We start from the raw sequence: 27,127 nt of genomic DNA, 5'->3' as shown, positions 1-27,127 counted from the left end.
ATTCCCGCTCTCCCGGCCTCACTCCGGTCCCGATCCCGATCCCGATCCCGATCCCGATCCCAATCCCGATCCCGGTCCCGTTCCCGATCCCGTTCCCATTCCCGCTCTCCCGGCCTCACTCTGGTCCCGATCCCGATCCCGATCCCGTTCCCGCTCTCCCGGCCCCGGTTTCGTTCCCATTCCCAGTTCCCGGTCCCGTTCCCGTTCCCGGTGTCTCAGCCTCGCTCCGGCCCCAGTTCCGTTCCCGGTCCCATTCCCGCTGCCCCAGCCTCACTCGGATCCCAGTCCCGGTTCCCGTTCCTGCTCCTCCAGCCTCCCTCCGATCCCATTCCCGTTGCCCCAGCCCGGCTCTGGTCCCGATCCCGTTCCCTTTTCCGGTCCTGTTTCCGTTCCCGCTGTCCCAGCCTCTCTCCGGTCCCGCTCCCAATCCCGTTCCCTTTTCCGGTCCCGTTCCCATTCCCGCTGCCCCAGCCTCGTTCCGATCCCGGTCCCAATCCCGGTTCCCGTTCCTGACCCGGTTCCTGCTGCCCCAGTCTCGCTCTAGCCCTGGTCCCGTTCCCGCTGTCCCAGCCTGGTTCCGGTCCCGGTGTGTCAGCCTTGCTCCGGTCCCGATCCCGTTCCCGGCCCCGTTCCCGCTGTTCCAACCTGTCCCCGGTCCCGTTCCTGCTTCCCCAGCCTGGCTCCGCTCCCAGTTCCGGTCTCGGTCCCGTTCCCGGTGCCCCGGCCTCTCTCCAATCTCGATCCCGGTCCTGATCCCGATGTTCCAACCTTGCTCCGGTCCCTGTCCCGTTCCTGATCCTGCGGTCCCGGCCTCGCTCCCCGTCCTGGTCCCGTTCCCGGTGTCCCATCCTGGCTCCGGTCCCGGTTCCTGTCCCATTCCCGCTGTCCCAGCCTCTCTCCGGTCCCGTTCCCAGTCCCAATCCCGTTTCTGGTCCCGTTCCCATTCCCGCTGCCCCAACCTCGTTCCGGTCCCGATCCCGTTCCTGGCCCTGTTCCCGCTGCCCCAGTCTCGCTCCGGTCCCGTTCCCATTCCCGCTGCCCCAGTCTCGCTCCGGTCCCGGTTCCAGTTCCACTGCCCCAACCTGGCTCTGGCCCTATTCCCGTTTCCGGTCCCGCTGCCCCAACCTCGTTCCGGTCCCGATCCCGTTCCTGCTTCCCCAACCTCGGTCCTGTCCCGTTCCCGTTCTCGCTGCCGCAGCCTGGCTCCGGTCCCGATACCAATCCCGTTCCCAGTCCCGATCCCGTTCCTGCTGTCCCAGCCTCGCTCCGATCCCGTTCCCGGTCCCGTTCCCGCTGCCCCAGCCTTGCTCCGGTGCCGGCTGTTCCAGCCTCGCTCCGGTCCCGATCCCAATCCTGTTCCTGGCCCCGTTCCCGCTGCCCCAGCCTCGCTCCGTTCCCGTTCCCGCTGTCCCGGTCCCGTTCCCGCTGTCCCGGTCACGTTCCCGCTGTCGCTGTCCCCTCCCCGCCCTCCCGCCAGGGGGCGCCACAACCGCGCGTCTCCACCAATCAGCAGGAGGCAAATCTGCATAAGCCACGCCCCCAACGCAGCACCCCATCCCATCTAGGGGCGTGGCCAGCCCAAGCCCCGCCCACCCCGCTTTAACCCTTTGGGGAGGGGTCGCGACGCCCCAAAAATCCCCGAGCGCCCCCAAAAACAGAGCCGAGCCTGGACACGGAGGGGCTTTAATGCCCCCACCAGCACCGAGGGGGCCCGGGGGGCTTGGGGGGGCTCCCGGGGGTCCCAGAGATTTTTTTGGGGGGGCTCCCAGAGATTTTTGGGGGGCTCCCGAGGGTCCCAGTGACTTTTTGGGGGGGACCCAGGGATCTTTGGGGGGGGTCCCAGAGAGTATGTGAGGGAGTTACCAGGGGTCCCAGTGATTTTTTTGGGGGGGACTCCCAGAAATTTTGGGGTGAATCCTGGGGGTCCCAGGGATTTGGGGAGGGTCCCAGGGGTTGATTTTGGGGGGGGTCCCAAAGATTTTTTGGAGGACTCTTGGGGATTTTTGGGGGGGCTCCTGGGGATTTTTTGGGCAAACTCCCAGGTATTTTTTGGGGGGGGGCTCCCAGAGATTTTGGGGTGGTTCCCAGGGGTCCCAGAGATTTTTTTGGGGGGATTCCTGGGGGTCCCAGAATCCCAGAGATTTGGGGGGCTCCCAGGGATTTTTTTGGGGGAGCTCTTGGGGATTCTTTTGGGGGGGTCCCAGAGATTTTTGGGGGTCTCCCAGGGATTTTAGGGGGGGTCCCAGATATTTTTTGCAGGGGTTCCCAGATATTTTTGGGGGGGGGGGCTCCCAGATATTTTTGGGGGAAGTCCCAGAGAATTTTTGAGTGGGGTCCCAGAAATTTTTATTTTTGGGGGGGGGGGGCTTCTGGGGAATTTCTGGGGAGCTCCCAGGGGTCCCAGAGATTTTTTGGGAGAGCTCCTGGGGATTCTTTTAGGGGGGGGTCCCAGAGATTTTGGGGGGGGCTCCCAGAGATTTTTTTGCAGGGGTTCCCAGGTACTTTTGGGGGAGCTCCTGGGGGTCCCAGAGATTTTTTGGGGGGACTCCCAGAGATTTTGGGGTGGTTCCCAGGGGTCCCAGAGATTTTTTTGCAGGGGGGGTCCCAAAGATTTTTTGGGGGTCTCCTGGGGATATTTTTGGGGCAAACTCCCAGAGATTTTTTTCCAGAGGCTCCCAGGTATTTTTGGGGGGACTCCCAGAGATTTTGGGGTGGTTCCCAGGGGTCCCAGAGATTTTGGGGGGTCTCCCAGAGATTTTAGGGGGGGTCCCAGATATTTTTTGCAGGGGTTCCCAGGTATTTCTGGGGGGGGCTCCCAGGGGTCCCAGACATATTTCTGGGGGAGTCCCTAGAAATTTCTGGGGATCTCCTGGGGATTTTTTGGGGCAAACTCCCAGAGATTTTTTTCCAGAGGCTCCCAGGTATTTTTTGAGGTGCTCCTGGTAATTTTTGAGGGTGCCCCCAGTGATTTTTGGGGGTGCCCCCGGTAATTTTTGGGGGTGCCCCCGGTGATTTTTGGGGGTGCCCCCGGTAATTTTTGGGGGTGCCCCCAGTAATTTTTGGGGGTGCCCCCAGTGATTTTTGGGGGTGTCCCCGGTAATTTTTGGGGGTGCCCCCGGTGATTTTTGGGGGTGCCCCCGGTGATTTTGGGGGTCCCTACGAGGCCGAGTCCGACGCCTCCGAGCTGTCCTTCACGTCCGTGCTCTCGGTGGTCTCGCTGACCTCGCTCAGGTCCTTGCTGTCCCCCCCCCCGTCCTCCTGGTGGCTCTGGGGGGGTCCCCCCGGCGTGGGGGGGGTCCCGGGGGTCCCCCCTGAGCCACAGAGCCCGTCCCCAGCTCGGGGGGGCTCCGTGGGGGCCGGGGGGCGCCCCCGCTCCTTCTGCTCCAGCTGCTTCCTCAGCTGGGGGGGGAAACACAGGGGGGGGATCATGGGGAGGGGGTTTGGGGGTCCCAGGGGGGGTTTTGGGGGTCCCAAGGGGGTGGGGAGGGATTTTGGGGGGACCCAGGAGGGGTTGGGGAGGATTTTGAGGGTCCCAGGGGGGAAATTGGGCGGTCCCAGGAGGGATTTTGGGGGTCCCAGGAGGGGTTGGGGAGGATTTTGGGGGTCCCAGGGGGGTGGAGAGGGGTTTGGGGGGTCCCAGGGGGAATTTGGGGGGTCCCAGGGAGGATTTCGGGGGTCCCAGGAGAGGTTGGAGAGGATTTTGGGGGTCCCAGGAGGGATTTTGGGGGGTCCCAGGGGGGATTTTGGGGGTCCCAGGAGGGGTTGGGGAGGATTTTGGGGGTCCCAGGAGGGATTTTGGGGGTCCCAGGGGGGTGGGGTGGGGGTTTGGGGGTCCCAGGGGGCATTTGGGGTTCCCAGGGGGGGTTGGGGAGGATTTTGGGGGTTCCAGGGGGAATTTGGGGGGTCCCAGAGGGGATTTTGGGGATCCCAGGGGGGATTTTGGGGGTCCCAAGGGGGATTGATTCTGGGAGTCCCAGGAGGGATTTTGGGGGTCCCAGGGGGGGTTGGGGAGGATTTTGGGGGTCCCAGGAGGGATTTTGAGGGTCCCAGGGGGGAATTTCGGGGTCCCAGGGGGGAATTTGGGAATCCCAGGGGGGTGGGGAGGGGTTTTGAGGGTCCCAGAAGGGATTTTGGGGGTCCCAGGAGGGATTTTGAGGGTCCCAGGGGGAATTTTGGGGGTCCCAGGAGGGGTTGGGGAGGATTTTGGGGGTCCCAGGAGTGTGGAGAGGGGTTTGGGGGGTCCCAGGGGGAGTTTGGGGAGATTTTTGGGGTTCCCAGGGGGTTCATGAGGAGTTTTTTGGGGGTCCCAGGGTTGGAGAGGATTTTGGGGTTCCCAGGTTGAGATTTTGGGGTCCCAGGTGGTTCATGAGAAGTTTTTTGGGGGTCCCAGGTGGGGCTGGAGAGGATTTTGGGGTTCTCAGGGTGAGGTTTTTGGGGTCCCAGGGGTTCATGAGGATTTTGGGGTCCCAGGGTGAGGATTTTGGGGTCCCAGGGGGTTCAAGAGAGTTTTGGGGTTCCCAGGTTGAGGTTTTTGGGTTCCCAGGGGGTTAATGAGGAGTTTTTTGGGGATCCCAAGGTGGGAATGGGGGTTCATGAGGAGATTTTGTGGGTCCCAGGGTTGGAGAGGATTTTGGGGTTCCCAGGGGATTAATGACGATTTTTTTGGGGTTTCCAGGGTGAGGTTTTTGGGGTTCCCAGGGGGTTAATGATGATTTTTTGGGGGTCCCAAGGTGGGCTTGGAGAGGATTTTGGGGTCCCAGGGGTTAATGAGGATTTTGGGGTTCCCGGGGTGAGGTTTTTGGGGTCCCAGGGATTAATGATGATTTTTTTGGGGGTTCCCAGGGTGAGGTTTTTGGGGTTCCCAGGTTGAGATTTTGGGGTCCCAGGGGGTTCATGAGGAGTTTTTTGGGGGTCCCAAGGTGGGAATAGGGGTTAATGATGATTTTTTTTGGGGTTCCCAGGTTGAGGATTTTGGGGTCCCAGGGGGTTCATGAGGATTTTGGGGGTCCCAAGGTGGGCTGGGAGAGGATTTTGGGATCCCAGGGGGGTTAATGAGGATTTTGGGGGTCCCAGGTGGGAATGGGGATTTTTTTGGGGATACCCATGGTGAGGTTTTTTGGGTTCCCAGGTTGAGGATTTTGGGGTTCCCAGGTGGTTCATGAGGAGTTTTTATGGGTCCCAAGGTAGAAATGGGGGTTCATGAAGAGTTTTTTGGGCGTCCCAGGGGGTTAATGAGGATTTTGGGGTTCCCAGGTGGGAATGGGGATTTTTTTGGGGGTTCCCGGGTTGAGTTTTTTGGGGGTCCCAAGGTGGGAATGGGGGTTCATGAAGAGTTTTTTGGGGTCCCAAGGAGTTAATGAGGATTTTGGGGTTCCCAGGGTGAGGTTTTTGGGGTCCCAGGGGGTTAATGAGGATTTTGGGGTTCCCAGGGTGAGGTTTTTGGGGTTCCCAGGTTGAGATTTTGGGGTCCCAGGGGGTTCATGAGGAGTTTTTTGGGGGTTCCCAGGTGGGAATGGGGGTTAATGATGATTTTTTTGGGGTTCCCAGGTTGAGGATTTTGGGGTTCCCAGGAGGTTCACGAGGATTTTGGGGTTCCCACGGGGTTCATGAGCAGTTTTTTGGGGGTCCCAAGGTGGGCTTGGAGAGGATTTTGGGGTCCCAGGGGGGTTAATGAGGATTTTGGGGGTCCCAGGTGGGGTTGGGGAGGATTTTGGGGTTCCCAGGGTGAGGTTTTTGGGGTCCCAGGGGGTTCATGAGGAGTTTTTTGGGGGGTTCCCAGGTGGGAATAGGGGTTAATGATGATTTTTTTGGGGTTCCCAGGGTGAAGATTTTGGGGTTCCCAGGGTGAAGATTTTGGGGTTCCCAGGGGGTTCATGAGGAGTTTTTTGGAGGTCCCAAGGTGGGCTTGGAGAGGATTTTGGGGGTCTCAGGGGTTAATGAGGATTTTGGGGTTCCCAGGGTGAGTTTTTTGGGGTTCCCAGGAGGTTCATGAGGATTTTGGGGTTCCCAGGTGGGAATAGGGGTTAATGATGATTTTTTTGGGGTTTCCAGGGTGAGGTTTTTGGGGTTCCCAGGTGGTTCATGAGGAGTTTTTTGGGTTCCCAGGGGGTTAATGAGGATTTTGGGGTTCCCAGGGTGAGGTTTTTGGGGTTCCCAGGGGTTAATGAGGATTTTGGGGTTCCCAGGGTGAAGATTTTGGGGTTCCCAGGAGGTTCATGAGGAGTTTTTTGGGGTCCCAGGGTTGGAGAGGATTTTGGGGGTTCCCATATGGGAATGGGGGTTAATGATTATTTTTTTGGGGTTCTCAGGGTGAGGATTTTGGGGTGCCCGGGTTTTGGGGGGCCGCACCTCCTCTGCCATCTGGCTCAGGTCCCGTTTCATGGCGTAGGCGTCCTCTCCATCCGCGTAGTACTTGGGCTCCACCTCGCTGATCCTGGGGGAGATCTGGGGGTCACAAACGGGGGAACCCCCCCAAAACCTCCCCCAAAGCCTCCCCCAAAGCCCCCCAAAACCTCCCCCAAAGCCCCCCAAAACCTCCCCCAAATTTCCCCCAAAGCCCCCCAAAACCTCCCCCTAATTTCCCCCAAAACCTCCCCCAAATTTCCCCAAAGCCCCCCAAAACCTCCCCCAGATTCCCCCCAAAACCTCCCCCAAATTCCCCCCAAAGCCCCCCAAACCCTCCCCCAATTCCCCCCAAAACCTCCCCCAAATTACCCCAAAGCCCCCCAAAACCTCCCCCAGATTCCCCCCAAAACCTCCCCCAGATTCCCCCCAAAACCTCCCCCAATTCCCCCCAAAGCCCCCCAAAACCTCCCCCAGATTCCCCCCAAAACCTCCCCCAAATTTCCCCCAAAACCTCCCCCAAATTCCCCCCAAAGCCCCCCAAAACCTCCCCCAAAGCCCCCCAAAACCTCCCCCAATTCCCCCAAAACCTCCCCCAAATTTCCCCCAAAACCTCCCCCAAATTCCCCCCAAAGCCCCCCAAAATCTCCCCCAAATTTCCCCCAAAGCCCCCCAAATTCCCCCAAAGCCCCCCAAACCCTCCCCCAATTCCCCCCAGGCTCACTGGAAGTTGAGGGTGTTGGAGTAGAGGTGCAGCGCTGCCCGGTTACTGCCAAGGGAAAACGGGGTGAGATCATTTTGGGGTCACCTGAGAATTTCTTGAGAGGGTTTTGGGGTCACCTGAGGGTTCCTTGAAGGTTCCTTGAGGGTTTTGGGGTCACTTGAGGGGTCCTGGAGAGGTTTTGGGGTCACCTGAGGGGTTGGGAGAGTTCTTTGAAGGGTTTTGGGATCACCTGAGGGTTTCTTGAAGGTTCTTTGAGGAGTTTTGGGGCCACCTGAGAGTTCCTTGAAGGTTCCTTGAGGGTTTTGGGGTCACTTGAGGGGTCCTGGAGAGGTTTTGGGGTCACCTGAGGGTTCCTTGAGAAGTTTTTGGGGTCACCTGAGGGTTTCTTGAAGGTTCCATGAAGGTTTTGGGGTCACCTGAAGGTTTCTTGGAGAACTCTGGGGGAGTTTTTGGGGTCACCTGAGGGTTTGGGAGGATTCCTTGAGGAGTTTTGGGGTCCTGAAGGTTTCTTAAAGCGTTTTGGGATCACCTGAGGGTTCCTTGAAGGTTCCTTGAGGAGTTTTGGGGTCACCAGAGAATTTCTTGAGAGGTTTTTGGGGTCACCTGAAGGTTCCTTGGGGATCTTTGGGGGAGTTTTGGGGTCACCTGAGGGTTTGGGAGGGCTTTGGGGTCACCTGAGGGTTCTTTGAGAGTTTTAGGGTGACCTGAGGGTTTGGGAAGGTTCCTGGAAGGATTTTGTGATCACCTGAGGGTTCCTTGATGGAGTTTTGGGGTCACCTGAGGGTTTGGGAGGGTTCCTTGATGGAGTTTTGGGGTCACCTGAGAATTTCCTGAGGGGTTTTTGGGGTCACCTGAGGGTTCCTTGAAGGTTCCTTGAGGTGTTTTAGGGTCACCTGAGGGTTCCTTGAGGAGTTTTTGGGGTCACCTGAGGGTTCCTTGAAGGTTCCTTGAGGAGTTTTGGGGTCACCTGAAGGTTTCTTGAGGGTTCTTTGAGGGTTCTGAGGTCACCTGAGGGTTCCTTGAGGACTTTTGGGGTCACCAAAGAATTTCTTGAGAGGTTTTTGGGGCCACCTGAGGGTTCCTTGAAGGTTCTTTGAAGGTTTTGGGGTCACCTGAAGATTTCTTGGAGAACTTTGGGGGAGTTTTTGGGGTCACCTTAAGGTTTGGGAGGATTCCTTGAGGAGTTTTGGGGTCACCAGAGAATTTCTTGAGGGTTTTGGGGTCACCTGAGGGTTCCTTGAAGGTTCCTTGAGGGTTTTGGGGTCACCTGAGGGGTTGGGAGGGTTCTTTGAAGGGTTTTGGGGTCACCTGAGGGTTCCTTGAAGGTTCCTTGAGGGTTTTGGGGTCACTTGAGGGGTCCTGGAGAGGTTTTGGGGTCACCTGAGGGGTTGGGAGGGTTCTTTGAAGGGTTTTGGGATCACCTGAGGGTTCCTTGAAGGTTCCTTGAGGAGTTTTGGGGTCACCTGAGGGTTCCTTGATGGAATTTTGGGGTCACCTGAAGGTTTCTTGAAGGTTCCTTGAAGAGTTTTGGGGTCACCTGAGAATTTCTTGAGAGGTTTTTGGGGCCACCTGAGGGTTCCTTGAAGGGTCTTTGAGGGTTTTGGGGTGACCTGAGGGTTTGGGAGGGTTCCTGAAGGGTTTTGGGGTCACCTGAAGGTTTCTTGGAGATCTTTGGGGGAGTTTTGGTGTTACCTGAGGGGTTGGGAGGATTCTTTGAAGAGTTTTGGAGTCACCTGAGGGTTCCTTGAGGGTTTTGGGGTCACCTGAGGGTTTGGGAAGGTTCCTGGAAGGATTTTGTGATCACCTGAGGGTTCCTTGAAGGTTCCTTGAGGTGTTTTGGGGTCACCTGAGGGTTTCTTGAGGAGTTTTGGGGTCACCTGAGAATTTCTTGAGAGGTTTTTGGGGTCACCTGAGGGTTCCTTAAAGGTTCCTTGAGGTGTTTTGGGGCCACCTGAGGGTTTGGGAGGGTTCTTTGAGGGTTTCGAGGTCACCTGAGGGTTCCTTGAGGGGTTTTGGGGTCCCCCCCGGTGTTTTGGGGTGTTTTGGGGTCGCACCTCTTGCGCACGTGCAGGGAGACGTATTTGGCGTTGAAGTTCTCGATCATGGCCCGGCTGGCCTGGTCCATCAGCTTCTGCGCCAGCCCCAGGCGCCGGTGCGAGCGCTTCACCGCCTGGGCACCCCGAAAACGGGTCAGACACCCCAAAAACGGGGTGGGAAACCCCAAAAACGGGGTGAGACACCCCAAAAATGGGATGGGAAACCCCAAAAATGGGATGGGAAACCCCAAAAACGGGGTCAGACACCCCAAAAACCCCAAAATGGGATGGGACACCCCAAAAATGGGGTGTGGCACCCCAAAAACCCCAAAATGGGATGGGAAACCCCAAAAATGGGATGAGACACCCCAAAAACGGGGTGAGACACCCCGAAAACGGGGTCAGACACCCCAGAAACGGGGTGTGGCACCTCAAAAATGGGATGGGAAACCCCAAAAACGGGGTGAGACACCCCAAAAACGGGGTGTGGCACCTCAAAAATGGGGCGTGGCACCTCAAAAATGGGGTGGGACACCCCAAAAACCCCAAAATGGGATGGGACAACCCAAAAATGGAGTGAGACACTCCAAAAATGGGATGGGACACCCCAAAAATGGGATGGGACACCCCAAAAACGGGGTGAGACACCCCGAAAACGGGGTGTGGCAACTCAAAAACGCGGTGAGACACCCCAAAAACGGGGTGTGGCACCCCAAAAACGGGGTGAGACACCCTAAAAATGGGATGGGACACTCCAAAAATGAGATGGGAAACCCCAAAAATGGGGTGAGACACCCCAAAAATGGGATGGGACACCCCAAAAACGGGGTGTGGCACCCCAAAAATGGGATGGGAAACCCCAAAAAATGGGATGGGAAACCCCAAAATGGGATGGGAAACCCCAAAAACTGAGTGAGACACCCCAAAAACCCCAAAACGGGATGGGAAACCCCCAAAATGGGATGGGACAGCCCAAAAATGGGATAGGAAACCCCAAAAACAAGATGGGAAACCCCAAAAACGGGATGGGACACCCCCCAAAATTAGGTGTGGCACCTCAAAAATGGGACAGGACACCCCAAAAATGGGATGGGAAACCCCAAAAATGGGATGGGACACCCCAAAAACCCCAAAATGGGATGGGACAACCCAAAAATGGAGTGAGACACTCCAAAAATGGGATGGGACACCCCAAAAATGGGGTGTGGCACCCCAAAACGGGGTGTGGCACCCCAGAAACGGGGTGAGACAGCCCAAAAACGGGGTGAGACACCCCAAAAACGGGGTGAGACACCCCAAAAATGGGATGGGACACCTCAAAAACGGGGTGTGGCACCTCAAAAACGGGATGGGAAACCCCAAAAATGGGGTGTGGCACCTCAAAAACGGGATGGGAAACCCCAAAATGGGATGGGAAACCCCAAAAATGGGATGGGACACCCCAAAAATGGGATGGGACACCCCAAAAACGGGATGGGAAACCCCAAAAACGGGGTGAGACACCCCAAAAACGGGATGGGAAACCCCAAAAACGGGGTGTGGCACCCCAAAAACGGGGTGTGGCACCTCAAAAATGGGATGGGACACCTCAAAAATGGGGTGTGGCACCCCAAAAACCCAAAAATGGGATGGGAAACCCCAAAAATGGAGTGAGACACCCCAAAAACCCCAAAATGGGATGGGACACCCCAAAAATGGGATGGGACACACCCAAAAAACCCCAAAAATGGGATGGGACACCCCAAAAATGGGGTGAGACACCCCAAAAACCCCAAAATGGGATGGGAAACCCCAAAAATGGGATGGGAAACCCCAAAAACCCCAAAAACCCAAAAATGGGATGGGACACCCCAAAAATGGGGTGAGACACCCAAAAATGGGATGGGACACCCCAAAACCCCAAAATGGGATGGGAAACCCCAAAAACCCCATAGAACCCAAAAATGGGGTGAGACACCCCAAAAATGGAGTGAGACACCCCAAAAATGGGATGGGACAGCCCAAAATGGGATGGGACACCCCCGAAAATTGGGTGTGGCACCCCAAAAATGGGGTGTGGCACCTCAAAAATGGGACGGGACACCCCAAGAACCCCATAGAACCCAAAAATGGGATGAGACACTCCAAAAATGGAGTGAGACACCCCAAAAATGGGATGGGACACCCCAAAAACCCCAAAATGGGATAGAAAACCCCGAAAATGGGATGGGACACCCCCAAAAACGGGATGGGACACCCCAAAAATGGGGTGAGACACCCCAAAAAGGGGGTGAGATGCCCCAAAATGGGATGGGAGACCCCAAAATGGTATGGGACACCCCAACAATGGGATGGGACACCCCCAAAAATGGGATGGGACACCCCAAAAACAGGGTGAGATGCCCCAAAATGGGATGGGAAACCCCAAAAATGGGATGGGACAGCCCCAAAAACCCCAAAAATGGGATGGGACACCCCAAAAACCACCAGGGGACCCCAAAAACCCCACAAGACCCCTCAGGTGACCCCAAATCCCTCCAGAACCCCCCCCAAAACGCCCCCATGAGTCCCCAGACTCCCCCAAACCCATCCCAGGACCCCCCCAAACCCTCCCAGAAGCCCCCCCAAACCCTCAGGTGACCCCAAAACCCCCTCCAGGACCCCCTCAAACCCACCCAGAACCTCCCCAAACCCCTCCAGGACCCCCCTCAAAAGCCCCCATGGAGCCCCTCCAAACCCCCCCAGGACCCCCCAAACCTTCAGGTGACCCCAAAATCCCCTCCAGGACCCCCCCAAACCCCTCCAGGACCCCCCAAACCCCTCTAGGACCCCCCAAACCCATCCCAGGAGCCCCCCAAACCCATCCCAGGAGCCCATCAAACCCTCAGGTGACCCCAAAACCCCTCCAGACCCCCCCAAAACTCCCCCTGGAGCCCCCCAGACCCCCCAAACACCCCCAAAACCCCTCCAGGATGACCCCAAATCCCTCCAGAACCCCCCCCAAAACGCCCCCATGAGTCCCCAAACCCCTCCCAGGATCCCCCAAACCCCTCCAGGACCCCCCAAACCCTCCCAGAAGCCCCCCCAAACCCTCAGGTGACCCCAAAACTCCCTCCAGGACCCCCCCAAACCCCTCCAGGACCCCCCAAACCCCTCCAGGACCCCCCAAAACCATCCCAAGAGTCCATCAAACCCTCAGGTGACCCCAAAACCCCCCCAGACCCCCCCCAAACTCCCCCTGGAGCCCCCCAGACCCCCCAAACACCCCCAAAACCCCTCCAGGATGACCCCAAATGCCCCCAAAACCCCTCCAGGACCCCCCCAAACCCCTCAAGGACACCCCCAAACCCCTCAGGTGATCCCAAAACTCCCCAAAGCCCCCCAGGACCCCTCCCCAATCTCACCAGGGATGTGATGTGACCATGGGGGACATCATCGGGGTCTTCCTCCCTATGGGAACATGGTGGGGGTCACAGGGATGAGACCCCCCCAAATCCACCTGGGGACCCCCAAAATTCCCCCAAAACCCCCCAGGGACCCCCAATTCCCCCCAAATCCACCTGGGGACCCCCAATTCCCCCCAAATCCACCTGGGGACCCTCAAATCCCCACCTGGGGACCCCCAAAGCCCCTCAGGGACCCCCCAACTCCCCCAAATCCCCCTGAGGACCCCCCAAATCCCCCCAAAATCCACCTGGGGTCACCCAAACCTCCCCAAATCCACCTGGGGACCCCCGAAATTCCCCCAAATCCACCTGGGGACCCCCCAGATCCACCTGGGGACCCCCCAAACCTCCCCAAATCCACCCAAGGACCCCCAAAATTCCCCCAAATCCACCTGGGGACCCCCAAAAGGGGCAGGAATTGGGGTGGGGGTCCCACATTTGGGGGGGGTCTCACACTCACATCTTGGCCAGGACGTATCCGACGATCTTCCCGTTCTCATCCTCGGCGATGTACGACAGCTGGGACAGGGACAGGGCACAGGTGACACAGGGGACAATGGTACAGGGGACACAGGTGACAATAGGACAGCTGGGACAGGGGACAGGGCACAGGTGACACAGGGGACAATGGCACAGGGGACAATGGGGGGACATGGGACAATGGGACAGGTGACACAGGGGACAATGGCACAGGGGACAATGGCACAGGTAACAATGAGACAATGGGACAATGGGACAGGTGACAATGGGACAGGGGACAGGGGCACAGGTGACACAGGGGACAATGGCACAGGGGACACAGGTGACAATAGGACAGCTGGGACAGGGGACAGGGGCACCAGTGACACAGGGGACAATGGCACAGGTGACAATAGGACAACGGGACAATGAGACAGCTGACAATATGACAGGTGACAATGGGACAGGGGACAGGGGCACAGGTGAGACAGGGGACACAGGTCATAATGGCACAGGGGACAATGGGGACGGGGACAATGGGGGGACAGGTGACACAGGAGACAATGGGACCGGTGAGACTGGGACAGGTGACAATGGCACAGGGAACAATGGGACAATGGGACAGGTGACAATACGACAGGTGACAATGGGACAGGGGACAGTGGGACAGGTTACAATGTGACTGGTGACAATGGGACACAGGACCATGGGACAGGGGACAATGGGGGGACAGGTGACACAGGTGACAATGGGACAGGTGTGTGACACAGGGGACAATGGGACCGGTGAGACTGGGACAGGTGACAATGGCACAGGGGACAATGGGGGGACAGGTGACAGGTGACAATGGGACAGGTAACACAGGTGGGACAGGTAACACAGGTGACAATGGACAGGTGACAACAGGACAGGTGACAATGGCACAGGTGACAATGGGACAATGGACAATGGGACAGGTGACAATACGACAGGTGACAATGGGACAGGTGACAATGGGACAGGGGACAGTGGGACAGGTTACAATGTGACAGGTGACAATGGGACACAGGACCATGGGACAGGGGACAATGGGGGACAGGTGAGACAGGGGACAATGGGACTGGTGAGACTGGGACAGGTGACAATGGCACAGGTGACAATGGGACAATGGGACAGGTGACAATACGAGAGGTGACAATGGCACAGGTGACACAGGGGACAATGGGACAGGTGACAATACGACAGGTGGCAATGGGACAGGGGACAGTGGGACAAGTGACAATGGGACACAGGACCATGGAACAGGGGACAATGGGGAGACAGGTGAGACAGGTGACAATGGGGGACAGGTGACAATGGCACAGGTGACAGTGGGGACAGGTGACAATGGGGACTGGTGACAATGGAACAGGTGACAATAGGACTGGTGACACTGAGACAGGTGACAGGTGAGACTGGTGGCAATGGGACAGGTAACAATGAGACAGGTGACAATGGCGGGACAGGTGACAATGTGACTGGTGACACAGGTGACAATGGAGACAGCTGAGAGAGACAGGGACAGGTGACAATGTGGGGGAAAGGCGACAATGGGACAGGTGACAATGGACAGGTGACAGTGGGACAGTTGACAATGGAGACAGCTGAGAGAGGGACAGGTGACAGTGGGGAGAGGTGACAATGGGACTGGTGACACAGGTGGCAATGGGACAGGTGACAGAGGTGATCAAGTGTGCATGGGGGGTCACGTGACCCTTGGGGGGGATTCCAGGTGACCCTTGGGGGGGGAAAGGTGAGGGGGGGCACTGGGGGAATTCCAGGGGGTCCCTGGGGGGGTCCAGGTGACCTTGGGGGGGCCAGGTATGAATGGAGGAGGGGATCCAGGGGGCCCTAGAGGGTCCAGGTGACCCTGAGGGGTTCCAGGGGGTTCCTGAGGGTCCTGAGGGGTCCAGGTGATTCTGAGGGGTTCCAGGGGGTTCCTGAGGGGATTCCTGGGGGTCCTGAGGGGTTCCAGGGGGTTACTGGGGGGATTCCTGGGGGTCCTGGAGGGTCCAGGTGATTCTGAGGGGTTCCAGGGGGTTCCTGGGGGGATTCCTGGGGTCCTGAGGGGATTCATGGGGGTCTTGAGGGGTCCAGGTGATTCTGAGGGGGATTCCAGGTGACCCTGAGGGCTCAGGTGTGCTGGGAATGGGATCCAGGGAAGAAATTCAGGGCCCTAGGTGTGAAATTCAGGGCCCCAGGTGTTCTAGAGGAGACCGAGGGGCACCGGGAAGGGTTAAATCCAGGAGAGAAAGGGTTAAATCCCGGTAGTCCCGGTAATCCCGGGGCGGATCCAGAGCCACACCTGAGGCCACGAGAGGCCGTGGTAGAAATAATATTTCATCTGGTAGTTCTCGGGCAGGCAGAGCAGGTTGCAGTGCTGCATGTTCATCAGGTCCTCGGGCTACCGGGAACAACCGGAGAAGAACCGGGGGAGTCAGCCCAGAACCGGCCCCGGTGCTCCCCAACACCGGGATGGGCCCTCAGAGACCCCTCCGAGCATGGATCCACCTCAAAGCCGCCAAACGTTATCGGGATCCCCTCAGAGCCCGGTACCGCTCTCCAATCCCGGTGATCCCCTCACGCCTCCCGCCACGGCCCGGTATCACCGGCAGATCCCTCCCCGGTGCCCGGTTCTCGCTGTCCGAGCCCCTCTGCCCGTCCCGGGCCGCCCACCCGCGCGTTCCGGATGTTCATGGCTGCGGTTTCCCGATCCCGGTCCCGTTTCCCGTTCCCAGTTCTGGTCCCGGTGCCGCCGCCGGTCCCGGTCCCCTCACGAGTTGCCTCCGCCGGAAGTTCCTCTCTGACCAATCAGCGCCGAGCCCGCCTTCCCATCATACCGCCTTATTGGCAGGCGTTTCACCCAATCAGCGAGCGGAGACACGCGACAAGCCCCGCATTAAGCCAATCAGCGGCGAGTTCAGCGCGTGGGAGGTGTCCCCTCCCACCCCCGTCACGGACCAACCACATCTGGCTGTGCTATGATTGACAGCGGCGTGAGCCAATAGGGATAGACAGGAGGCGGGGCAGCACATGGCTGGGAGGCCGCGTGGGCGAACGCGCTTTATTGATGTGGGGGAGGGGTTGGGGGGGGTCCCCAAATTGAGGGGGAGGCTCAGGATGGATCCCCCCAAAACCTGAGCAGAGGTTTGAGCGTCCTCAAGGCCACAATCCTGGGGTTTGTCCCCAAATCCTCCTTGGGTGTCCCCAAATCCTCCTTAGGTGTCCCCCAAATCCTTGGGTGTCCCCAAATCCCTTCAGGTGTCCCCAAATCCTTGGGTGTCCCCAAGTCCTTGGTGTCCCCAATTTTGGGGGGTGGGTGGGTTGTGTCCACTCACTGTCCTCTCAGGGGGGGTTGTGTCCCCTCAGGACAACGTGTCCCCAAATCCTTGCATGTCCCCATTTCCTTGGTGCCCCCAAATCCTCGGGTGTCCCCAAATCCTTGGTGTCCCCACTTTTGGAAGGGTTGTGTCCCCTCAGGACCGTCAGGACAAAGTGTCCCCAAATCCTTGGGTGTCCCCATTTGGGGTCCCTAAATCCCCTCAGGTGTCCCCAAATCCTTGGGTGTCCCCAAATCCTTGGTGTCCCCAAATCCTTGATGTCCCCAAATACTTGGTGTCCTCAAATCCTTGGGTGTCCCCATTTTTGGGGGCGTTGTGTCCCCCTCAGGAACTTCAGAACAAAGCGTCCCCAAATCTTTGGGTGTCTTCATTTCATTGGTGTCCCCAAATCCCCTCAGGTGTCCCCAAATCCTTGCTGTCCCCACTTTTCGAGGGGGGTTGTGTCCACTCAGGGGGGTTTGTGTCCCCTCAGGACCCTCAGACAAAATGTCCCCACAGTGTCCCCCAAATCCTTGGGTGTCCCCATTTCATTGGTGTCCCCAAATCCCCTCAGGTGTCCCCAAATCCTCGGGTGTCCCCAAATCCTTGGTGTCCCCACTTTTGGGGGGTTGTGTCCATCAGGACCCTCAGCACAAAGCATCCCCAAATCCTTGGGTGTTGCCGTTTCCTTAGTGTCCCCAAATCCCCTCAGGTGTCCCCAAATCCCCTCAGGTGTCCCCAAATCCTTGCTCTCCCCACTTTTCGAGGGGGGTTGTGTCCACTCAGGGGGGTTTGTGTCCCCTCAGGACCCTCAGGACAAAATGTCCCCACAGTGTCCCCCAAATCCTTGGGTGTCCCCATTTCATTGGTGTCCCCATTTCATTGGTGTCCCCAAATCACCTCAGGTGTCCCCAAATCCTTGGGTGTCCCCAAATCCTTGGTGTCCCCACTTTTGGGGGGGTTGTGTCCATCAGGACCCTCAGCACAAAGCGTCCCCAAATCCTTGGGTGTTGCCATTTCCTTAGTGTCCCCAAATCCCCTCAGGTGTCCCCAAATCCCCTCAGGTGTCCCCAAATCCTTGGTGTCCCCACTTTTCGAGGGGGGTTGTGTCCACTCAGGGGGGTTCGTGTCCCCTCAGGACCCTCAGGACAAAATGTCCCCACAGTGTCCCCCAAATCCTTGGGTGTCCCCATTTCATTGGTGTCCCCAAATCCTCGGGTGCCCCAAATCCTTGGTGTCCCCAAATCCTTGGGTGTCCCCAAATCCTTGGTGTCCCCACTTTTGGGGGGTTGTGTCCCCTCAGGAGATTTGTGTCCCCTCAGCACAAAATGTCCCCACACAGCGTCCCCATCATTGTCCCCGCAGCGTTGGAGTGTCCCCGTTGATCCTCGCAGCGTCCTCTCCGTCACCTCTCCCACCCCAGATTTCTGGGGTTCCCCTGAAGAATTTTGGGGGTTCCCGGGTTTTGGGGCTCAGGGCTGCATCCTGAGGGCCCCGTCCAGCCTCACCACCTCGCCGTTGACCATGGGGTTCTCGGCCAGGGCCTGCACCAGGTGCGCGAACTCGGCGGGGTCCCCGAGGCGGGACGGGAACGGCACCTGCTGGCCCAGGAAGCGCCGCACCTTCTCGGGGAGCCCGGCCAGGAGAGGGGTGGAGAACAGCCCTGGGAAGGGGAGATAATTATTTAATTTTTGTTTAGTTTATTTTATTTTATTTTATTTTATTTTATTTTATTTTATTTTATTTTTAAATTTATTTTATTTTATTTATTTTTAAATGGTAATTTTTATTTTATTTTATTTATTTAATTTTATTTTCATTATTTTATTTGTTATTTAATTTTATTTAATCTATTTAATTTATTTAATTTGTTATTCTATTCATTTTTTCATTTAATTTCATTTGTTACATATTTTTCCAGTTATTTTTAATGTTATTTTATTTATTTCTATTTTATTTTATTTTATTTTAATTTTATTTATTATTTATTCTATTCATTTTTTCATTCAATGTCATTTATGTTATTTATTCTTATTTTATTTTATGTTTTCTAATTTAATTTTATTTATTTAATTTATTTAATTCATTTTTAGTTTATTTATTTATTTTATTTAGTATTTTATTATTTATTTTATTTTATATTTTATAAATATATTTCATATTTTACATTTTATATATTTGTCTATTTATATATTTATATTTTATTTTATATTTAACATATATTACTATATTTTATTTTAAAATTCATTTTAAAATTTATTTATTTATTTATTTTATATTTTAATTTAGAATTTTATTTTAATTATTTTATTTTTAAATTTTATTGTTGATTTATTTATTTATTTATTTGATTGTTTCTTTGTTTTATGTTTTATCTATTTTTAATTTAATTCTATTTTTTATATTTGACTTTTTGGGCAAATATTCAAATGAATATTGTAGAAAATGCCCAGCAGACCGAGCTCCCATTGCCCTCCCCTCCCTCAGGTGTCCCCAGGAAGTGTCCCAAGTGTCCCCAAGTGTCCCCAGGTGTCCCCAGTTGTCCCCAGGTGTCCCAGGTGTCCCCAGCTGTCCCCAGGAGGTGCCCCCTGTCCCCAGGTGTCCCCACGTGTCCCCAGGAAATGTCCCAGCTGTCCCCAGGTGTCCCAGGTGTCCCCAGGTGTCCCCAGGAGGTGCCCCCAGTGTCCCAGGTGTCCCCAGGTGTCCCCCCCAGGTGCCCCCAGTGTCCCAGCTGTCCCCAGGAGGTGTCCCAGGTGTCCCCAGCTGTCCCCAGGTGTCCCCAGGAGCTGTCCCAAGTGTCCCCAGGTGTCCCCAGTTATACCCAGGAGGTGACCCCTGTCCCAGGTGTCCCCAGGAAATGTCCCAGCTGTCCCCAGGTGTCCCCAGGTGTCCCCCCCAGGTGTCCCCAGGACGTGTCCTCAGGTGTACCCAGCTGTACCCAGCTGTCCCCAGTAGGTGCCCCCTGTCCCAGGTGTCCCAGGTGTCCCCAGGAGGTGTCCCAGGTGTCCCCAGGTGTCCCCCCCAGGTGTCTCCGGCTGTCCCCAGGAGGTGCCCCCTGTCCCAGGTGTCCCCAAGCATCCCCAGGTGTCCCCAGGAGGTGTCCCAGGTGTCCCCAGGTGTCCCCCCCAGGAACTGTCCCAGGTGTCCCCAGCTGTCCCCAGGAGGTGTCCCAGGTGTCCCCAGGTGTCCCCAGGTGCCCCCAGCTGTCCCCAGTTGTCCCAGGTGCCCCCAGCTGTCCCCAGCTGTCCCCAGTTGTCCCCAGGTGTCCCAGGTGCCCCCAGCTGTCCCCAGGTGTCCCCAGGTGTCCCCAGGTGCCCCCAGCTGTCCCCAGGTGTCCCCAGGTGTCCCCAGGTGCCCCCAGGTGTCCCCAGGTGTCCCCAGCTGTCCCCAGCTGTCCCCAGGAGGTGTCCCAGGTGTCCCCAGCTGTCTCAGGTGTCCCAGCTGTCCCCAGCTGTCCCCAGGTGTCCCCCCCAGGTGTCCCCAGATGTCCCCAGGTGTCCCCACCTGGCGCGATGGTGACCACGCGGATGCCCAGCGGTGCCAGGTCGCGGGCGATGGGCAGGGTCATGCCCACGATGCCGCCCTTGGAGGCCGAGTAGGCGGCTTGGCCGACCTGTGGGGAGTGAAATTGGGCTTGTGGGGTTTAATTTTTTATTTTTAGATCCCTTCTCCTGATAATTCCCTGCCCAGGTATGTCAGTTTGTATATAAATATATATATATATTTATATATACACATGCATATATATATATATATATATGTATTATATATATATATATATGTATTATATATATATATATATGTATTATACATATACATATATACATATATATGTATATGTATATATATGTATATATATAATATATATATATGAATATAAATATATATATAAGTTATATATATATATATGTATATATATATATGTAATTATTACATTCTATTCAGAAAAATAGCACAGGCAAACAAATCAGAAAAGCTGCAAGTAGAAAAATAATCTCACAATTTTCAACGGCAAGAAAACTGAAAAAACAACTTCTAGCTTAAGCTGTAATATAATAACTTTATATATATTACTTTAAATAATATGTTAACTTTTAGTGATCGGAAAAGAGTAACATGAATATGGTAATATTCACAGTTTATTATATATATTATAGTAGTTATATAGTATTTATTTTAAATAGTATTTCCTATTGGTTCATATTATTTATATTATTATATATTACATATATTATTAGTTAATGTTCTTTATATTATTATATTACTTATATTGTGTTATATATTATAGTTGTTATATATTCTATTATAGAAGTATAATATATATGATATATAATATATTATATATTAAGTATTATATATTATACATTATATAATTATGTATATTATATACTGTATATTATATATTGTATATTAGGATATTTTAGCATATTCTAGTAGTTATGATAAGCTATAGATAATAGTTAAGGTATAGATTGGTTCTGCTTTTCAGTTAAGCTGAAAAACATCTTCCAAGTTAAACTGTAATATATTCACTCACAGTTAATACATTACAGTTTAATCTAGAAGTTGTTTTTCCAGTTTTCTTGCAGTGCAAAATTCTGAGATCTTTTTTCTATTTGCAATTTTGCTGACTTGTTAGCCTGTGTTATCTTAATACAGCAGAACCAATGTATACCTTAACTTTTATCTATAATTTATCATTATTATATTATATTATATTATATTATATTATATTATATTATATTATATTATATTATATTATATTATATTATATTATATTATATTATATTATATTATATTATATTATATTATGTTATATTATGTTATATTATATCGTATCGCTGTATATTATATAACATAACACAACACAACATAACATAATAATACATATGACATGACATGACATGACATGACATAATATAATATAATATAATATAATATAATATAATATAATATAATATAATATAACGTATAATACAATATAAATATTAACCCTATTCATGCTACTCTTCTCCAACCACTAAAAGTTCTTATATAGTTCATATATTACAGTTTAACACCACACATTCACCAGCCAAAAGCGTTTTTGGGGTGAAACACCACAAATCCAGCTGGCCAAAAGCGTTTTTGGGGTGAAACCACCACATTTGCCACTTTTTGGTCAAGCACCAAGGGCCCTACGAGCTCAGGCACGTCGCGTTCGCGATATTGGAATTATTCCTGCAATATTGGAATTATTCCTGCAATACTGGAATTGATCCTGCAATATTGGAGTTACTCCAATAGTGGGGGGGTTGTGGTGTTTCTGGAAGGTTCCCTGACCCCCCAGGTGGCCCCCGGGGTCACTCACCTGTCCCTCGAAGGCGGCCACGCTGGCTGTGTTGACCACGAGGCCGCGGTGGCCGTCGGTGTCCGGCTTGTTGTGGCTCATGAGCTGCGCGCTCAGGCGGATCACGTTGAAGGTGCCCACCAGGTTCACCTGCATTTGGGGAGGGGGGTTTGGGGAGGGGGGCTTGTGGGGGGCACCAAACCCTGCTGGTGACCCCACACAGCTCCGGGCGTTGTGGTGGGAACGCCCCGAGGTCACACATCTACAGGTATGGCATTGATCAGGGCCAAGCCATTGATCAGGGCCAAGCCATTGATGACATCATCCACCCATTGGTCATCCACACCATTGATCAGGTCATCCATCCATTGATGACGTCATCCACCCATTGGTCATCCACACCATTGATCAGGTCATCCACCCATTGATGACGTCATCCACCCATTGGTCATTCACCCACTGACCAAGTCATCCACCCATTGACCATCCACCCATTGACCAGGTCATCCACCCATTGACCAGGTCATGCACATCATTGATCAGGTCATCCATCTATTGACCAGGTCATCCACATCATTGATCATTCACCCGTTGATCACATCATCCATGCCATTGATGAGGTCATCCACCCATTGATCAGATCATCCATGCATTGATCATCCATCCATTGACTAGGTCATCCCCTCATTGACCAGCTCATCCATCCATTGACCAGCTCATCCACACCATTGATCATCCACACCACTGACCAGGCCGTCCACCCCACTGACCCCAGACCCCCCTCAACCACACCATTGACCAGAGACCCCCCTCATTGACCAGGTCATCCATCCATTGATCATCCACCCATGGATCATCCACACCATTGACCAGGTCATCCACGCCACTGACCCCAGACCCCCCTCATCCACCCCATTGATCATTGACCAGGTCAGTCACCCATTGAGCAGATCCTCCACACCACTGACCAGCTCATCCATGCCATTGACCAGGTCATCCACACCATTATTCATCCACCCACTGACCAGGTCATTTACCCACTGACCATCCATACCATTGACCAGGTCATCCACCCATTGACCAGGTCATCTACACATTGACCAGGTCATCCACCCATTGACCAAGTCATCCATGCCACTGATGAGGTCATTCACCCATTGACCATCCATGCCATTGACCAGGTCATCCACCCATTGATGAGGTCATCCACCCACGGACCAGGTCATCTACCCATTGACCAGGTCATCCATGCCACTGACCAAGTCATTCATGCCATTGACCAGGTCATCCACACCATTGACCATCCACCCATTGACCAGGTCATCCACTCATTGACCAGATCATCCACACCATTGACCAGAGACCTCCCTCACTGACCAGGTCATCCATGCCACTGACCAGGTCATCCATCCATTGACCAGGTCATCCTCTCATTGACCAAGTCACCCCTCCATTGACCAGGTCACCCACCCATTGACCAGGTCATCCATACCATTGACCAGGTCATACTTGCCATTGATCATCCAACCATTGACCAGGTCATCCACACCATTGATCATCCACCCATTGACCAGGTCATCCACTCATTGACCAGATCATCCACACCATTGACCAGAGACCCCCTCATTGACCAGGTCACCCACCCCCCAGACCCCAGACCCCCCATCCCACCCCACCCAGCCCCCACTGACGTTGATGACCCTCTGGAAGTCCTCCAGGTCGTGCACTTTGTCCTTCTTGCTGTTGTAGGTCTTGACGGCGATGCCGATGCCGGCACAGTTCACGGCCAGGTCCAGGCGGCCGAACTTCTTCTGGACCACGCCCAGCGCCGCGCTCACCTGCTCAGGTGAGGTCACCTGGGGGTGTCACCGAGGAGGGGTCACTGCTGGGGTGTCACCACTGAGGTCACCCTGGGATGTGTTACCACGGGGGTCACCTCCGGGGTCACCATGGACGTGGCTGGTGGGGTCATCAAGGTGGTCCCAAATTGAGGGGGTGGCCAAGGTGGCCTCCACCTCCTCAGGTGAGGTCACCTGGGGGTGTCATCGAGGGGGGGGGTCACCACTGGGGTCACCTTGGGATGTGTCACCACTGGGGTCACCACTGAGCTCACCATGGGGATGTCACCACTGGGGTCACCACCAGGGTCACCCTGGGACATGGCTGGTGGTCCCAAATCGAGGAGGTGGCCAAGGTGGCCTCCACTTCCTCAGGTGAGGTCACTTGGTGTCACCAGGGGGTGGTCACCACATGGGTCACCATGGGATGTGGATGGAGGGGTCAAGGTGGTCCCAAATCCAGGGGGTGGTCAAGGCTGCCCCCACCTCCTCAGGTGAGATCACCTGGGGGTGTCACCAAGGGGGTGTCATCACCAGGGTCATCACTGGGGTCACCTTGGGACATGGCTGGAGGGGTCAAGATGGTCCCAAATTGAGGTGGTGGCCAAGGAGAGGTCACCTGGGGGTGCCACCAAGGGTGGGGTCACTGCTGGGGTGTCACCACTGAGGTCACCCTGGGATGTGTCACCACATGGGGTCACTACTGGGATCACCTTGGAACATGGCTGGTTGGGTCAAGGTGGTCCCAAATCGAGGAAGTGGCCAAGGTGGCCCCCACCCCCTCAGGTGAGGTCACCTGAGGACAGGGGAGATGTCATCAGCAGGGTCAAGGTGACCTTGACTCCTCGGTCAAGGTCACATTGGGCGTGGTTTGAGGAGGGGGAAGGGCAAGGTTGTCCCCACCCCCTTGGTCAAGGTCACCTGAGGGGTCAAGGTTGTCCCCACCCCCTTGGCCAAGGTCACCTGAGGGGTCAGCCCCCATCATGGTGGGATGTCACCTGAGAGGTCCAAGGTCACCAGAAGGGGGGTCAAGGTGGTGCCACACTCAGGGTTGATGTCACCAATGGGGGGTCATGGTGGCCATGTGTGGATGTCACCAACAGGGGGGTCACGGTGGCCACGTGTGGCTGTCACCAACAGGGCGGGGGGGTCATGGTGGCCATGTGTCTGGAGGGGTGTCACCGACGGTGGGGGGGGGGTGCTAGTGGCCATGTGTGGATGTCACCAACAGGGGGGTCACGGTGACCACGTGTGGATGTCACCAACCGAGGGGTCACGGTGGCCACGTGTCAGGGACAGTGTCACCAACGGGGGTGTCCCTGTGTTGGGGGGGTGTCCCCATGTCCAGAGGTGTCCCCAATGTCCCCATGTCCGAGGATGTCCCCATGTCCGGGGGGTGTCCCCGCCATTCCCGGTATCCCCATGTCCGGGGGTGTCCCCGCCATTCCCGCTGTCCCCATGTCCGGGGGTGTCCCCGCCATTGCCGGTGTCCCGCAGCCCCCCAGCCCGGTGCCCCCGGTGCTCCCCATGTCCCCAATGTCCGGGGGGATGTCCCCAATGTCCCCATGTCCGGGGGTGTCCCCGCCATTGCCGGTGTCCCGCAGCCCCCCAGCCCGGTCCCCCCGGTGTCCCCATGTCCGGGGGTGTCCCCGCCATTGCCGGTGTCCCGCAGCCCCCAGCCCGGTGCTCACATCGGCGGCGGCGAACGCGCAGCTCTCCCCGAGCTCCCGGGCCAGCTCGGCGCCCCCGGACGAGGGCAGGTCCAGCAGCAGCACCCGCGCCCCCCGCTCCAGCAGCCGCTCCGCCGTGGCCCGGCCCAGCCCGGAGCCGCCGCCGGTCACCAGCGCCACCGAGCCCTGCGGGGGGACACGGGGACACCGAGGGCTCGGTAAGGATGGGGGGAGACCCCTCCTCAAATATCCCCTGAGCGGGGAGAGCGGAGGGGTCCCGGTACCTGCACGGTGCGGATCGCCGCCATGGCCGCCAATGGGAGCGGGGGGCGGAACCGGGGGAGGGACCGGGGGGCGGGGAGGAAGAGGAGGGGAGAGGGGAGGGATGGAGGAGGAAGAAGGGGAGGGAGAGGGAGGAACCAGGAGGGAGAGGGAGGGACAATGGAGGGAGAGGGGAGGGATCGAGGAAAGAGCCGGGAGGGACCGGGGAAGGACCTGGGGGACACCGGGAGGAGGGACCGGGAGTTGGGCCAAAGGAGGGACCGAGGGGGAGAACTCGGGGGGACACCAGGGGACGATCTGGGGGACAACGGAGGGACCGGGAGGACGACACCGGGGGGACACCGGGGAGTGACCGGGAGGACACCGAGGGGAGGGACCGGGGGTTGGGCCAAAGGAGGGACCGGGAGAGAACCCGGGGGGGACACCGAGGGGACACTGGGGAGGGACCGGGGGTGGGACCGAGGGGACACCGAGTGGAGGGACCGGGGATGGGAGCAAAGGAGGGACCGGGGAAGGACCAGGGGGACACCAGGGAGGGACCGGGAGAGAACCCGGGGGACACCGGGAGGAGGGACCGGGGGGACAGCAGGGGACACCGAGGGGAGGGACCGGGGGGAGAAACCGGAGAAAGACCCGGGTGGAACCGGGGAAAGACCTGGGGACACCCGGGGGGGACACCAGGGAGGGACCGGGGGTGGGACCGAGGGGACACCGGGGAGGGACCGGGAGGACACCGAGGGGACACCAGGGAGGGACCGGGAGGACACCGAGGGGACACTGAGAGGAGGAACCGAGGGGACACCGGGGCCACACCGGGGGTGGGACCGGGACACACGAGCGGGGAATCCCGGGGGTGCCGGAGCAGGACAAGGGGGCTCCCCCAGCTCGAGGGGCGGGCTCCAAAGCATCGAGGGTCCCCCAGGGGTGTCCGGAAGGGTCCCATGATTTGGGGAGGGGTCCCCATCCCCTTTTCCTCCTCATCCTCAGGATGAGGACCCCAAAATTGCGACCCCCCCAAAGTGACAGCATTGAGACATTCAACCTGAGGGGGACCCCAAAAAAGGGGAGGGGGACCCTGAGGGGACACAAGGGGGTCCCCAAGGGGGAGGTGGGATTTGGGGGATAATCCCCCCCCCTCAAATTGCGACCCCCCAGAAAGCAAAATCAGAAAAAGGGGAGGGAGTTAAAAATGGGGGTTTGAAAAGGAGGGGGTCCTAAAAATGGGGGTCTTAAAAAAGGGGGGTCCTAAAAATGGGGCGGTCCTAAAAGAAATGGGGGTCCCAAAAAAGGGGGGATACCTCTGAAAAAAAGGTGGGGGTCCTAAAATGGGGGTCTTAAAGAAGGGGGAGGTCCTAAAAATGGAGGGTCCCAAAAAAGGGGGGGATACCTCTGAAGAAAAGGGGGGGGGTCCTAAAAATGGGGGTCCTAAAAATGGGGGGATGCAAAAAATGGAGGTCTTAAAAGGTGGGGGGTCTTAAAAATGGGCGTCCTAAAAAAGGGGGGTTCCTAAAAGAAATGGGGGGTCCCAAAAAAGGGGGGATACCTCTGAAAAAAAGGGGGGGGAGTCCTAAAAATAGGGGTCCCAAAAACGGGGGTGCTAAAAATGGGGGTCTTTAAAAACGGGGGGGTGCTAAAAATGGGGGTCCTAAAAAAGGACGGGGTGTCCTAAAAATGGGGGTGCTAA

At 55.7% G+C, this 27,127-nt stretch overlaps 2 protein-coding genes across 2 annotated transcripts; both read right to left on the bottom strand.

The window, feature by feature from the left end:
• Nucleotides 1-2,054: 2,054 nt before the first annotated feature.
• Nucleotides 2,055-15,842, bottom strand: NAA10 (N-alpha-acetyltransferase 10, NatA catalytic subunit). The gene is made up of 8 exons (XM_074531278.1): nt 15,681-15,842; nt 15,310-15,408; nt 12,988-13,046; nt 12,486-12,531; nt 9,121-9,236; nt 7,067-7,111; nt 6,349-6,433; nt 2,055-3,399 (listed from the first exon to the last, which is right to left on the bottom strand). Exons 1-8 carry the CDS (start codon nt 15,699-15,701, stop codon nt 3,157-3,159), a joined length of 714 nt encoding a protein of 237 aa, XP_074387379.1. The 5' UTR covers nt 15,702-15,842; the 3' UTR covers nt 2,055-3,156.
• A 196-nt stretch (nt 15,843-16,038) lies between these two features.
• On the bottom strand, nt 16,039-25,604 carry HSD17B10 (hydroxysteroid 17-beta dehydrogenase 10). The gene is made up of 6 exons (XM_074531275.1): nt 25,446-25,604; nt 25,183-25,347; nt 23,345-23,509; nt 21,675-21,803; nt 19,829-19,937; nt 16,039-17,987 (listed from the first exon to the last, which is right to left on the bottom strand). Exons 1-6 carry the CDS (start codon nt 25,467-25,469, stop codon nt 17,797-17,799), a joined length of 783 nt encoding a protein of 260 aa, XP_074387376.1. The 5' UTR covers nt 25,470-25,604; the 3' UTR covers nt 16,039-17,796.
• Between the last annotated feature and the right edge of the window lie 1,523 nt (nt 25,605-27,127).

This window comes from Zonotrichia albicollis, chromosome 34 (genome assembly GCF_047830755.1).
Source record: "Zonotrichia albicollis isolate bZonAlb1 chromosome 34, bZonAlb1.hap1, whole genome shotgun sequence".
Lineage (NCBI taxonomy): Eukaryota > Metazoa > Chordata > Aves > Passeriformes > Passerellidae > Zonotrichia > Zonotrichia albicollis.
The sequence above is the reverse complement of the archived record's forward strand: the minus strand, read 5'-3'. Positions and strand labels throughout refer to the sequence as shown.

Bases quoted from the DNA above. Each gene is read 5' to 3' on its own strand.
- NAA10 (XM_074531278.1), bottom strand. From the start codon at position 15,701: ATGAACATCCGGAACGCGCGG. The intron at 12,532-12,987 runs GTGAGTGTGAGA...ATGTTCCCATAG, and splicing joins GGATACGTCCTGGCCAAGAT to GGAGGAAGACCCCGATGATG. The intron at 7,112-9,120 runs GTGCGACCCCAA...TTCCCTTGGCAG, and splicing joins TCCCTGCACGTGCGCAAGAG to TAACCGGGCAGCGCTGCACC.
- HSD17B10 (XM_074531275.1), bottom strand. From the start codon at position 25,469: ATGGCGGCGATCCGCACCGTGCAG. The intron at 25,348-25,445 runs GTACCGGGACCC...GTCCCCCCGCAG, and splicing joins CGGCGATCCGCACCGTGCAG to GGCTCGGTGGCGCTGGTGAC. The intron at 21,804-23,344 runs GTCAGTGGGGGC...CCCCAAATGCAG, and splicing joins ACTTCCAGAGGGTCATCAAC to GTGAACCTGGTGGGCACCTT.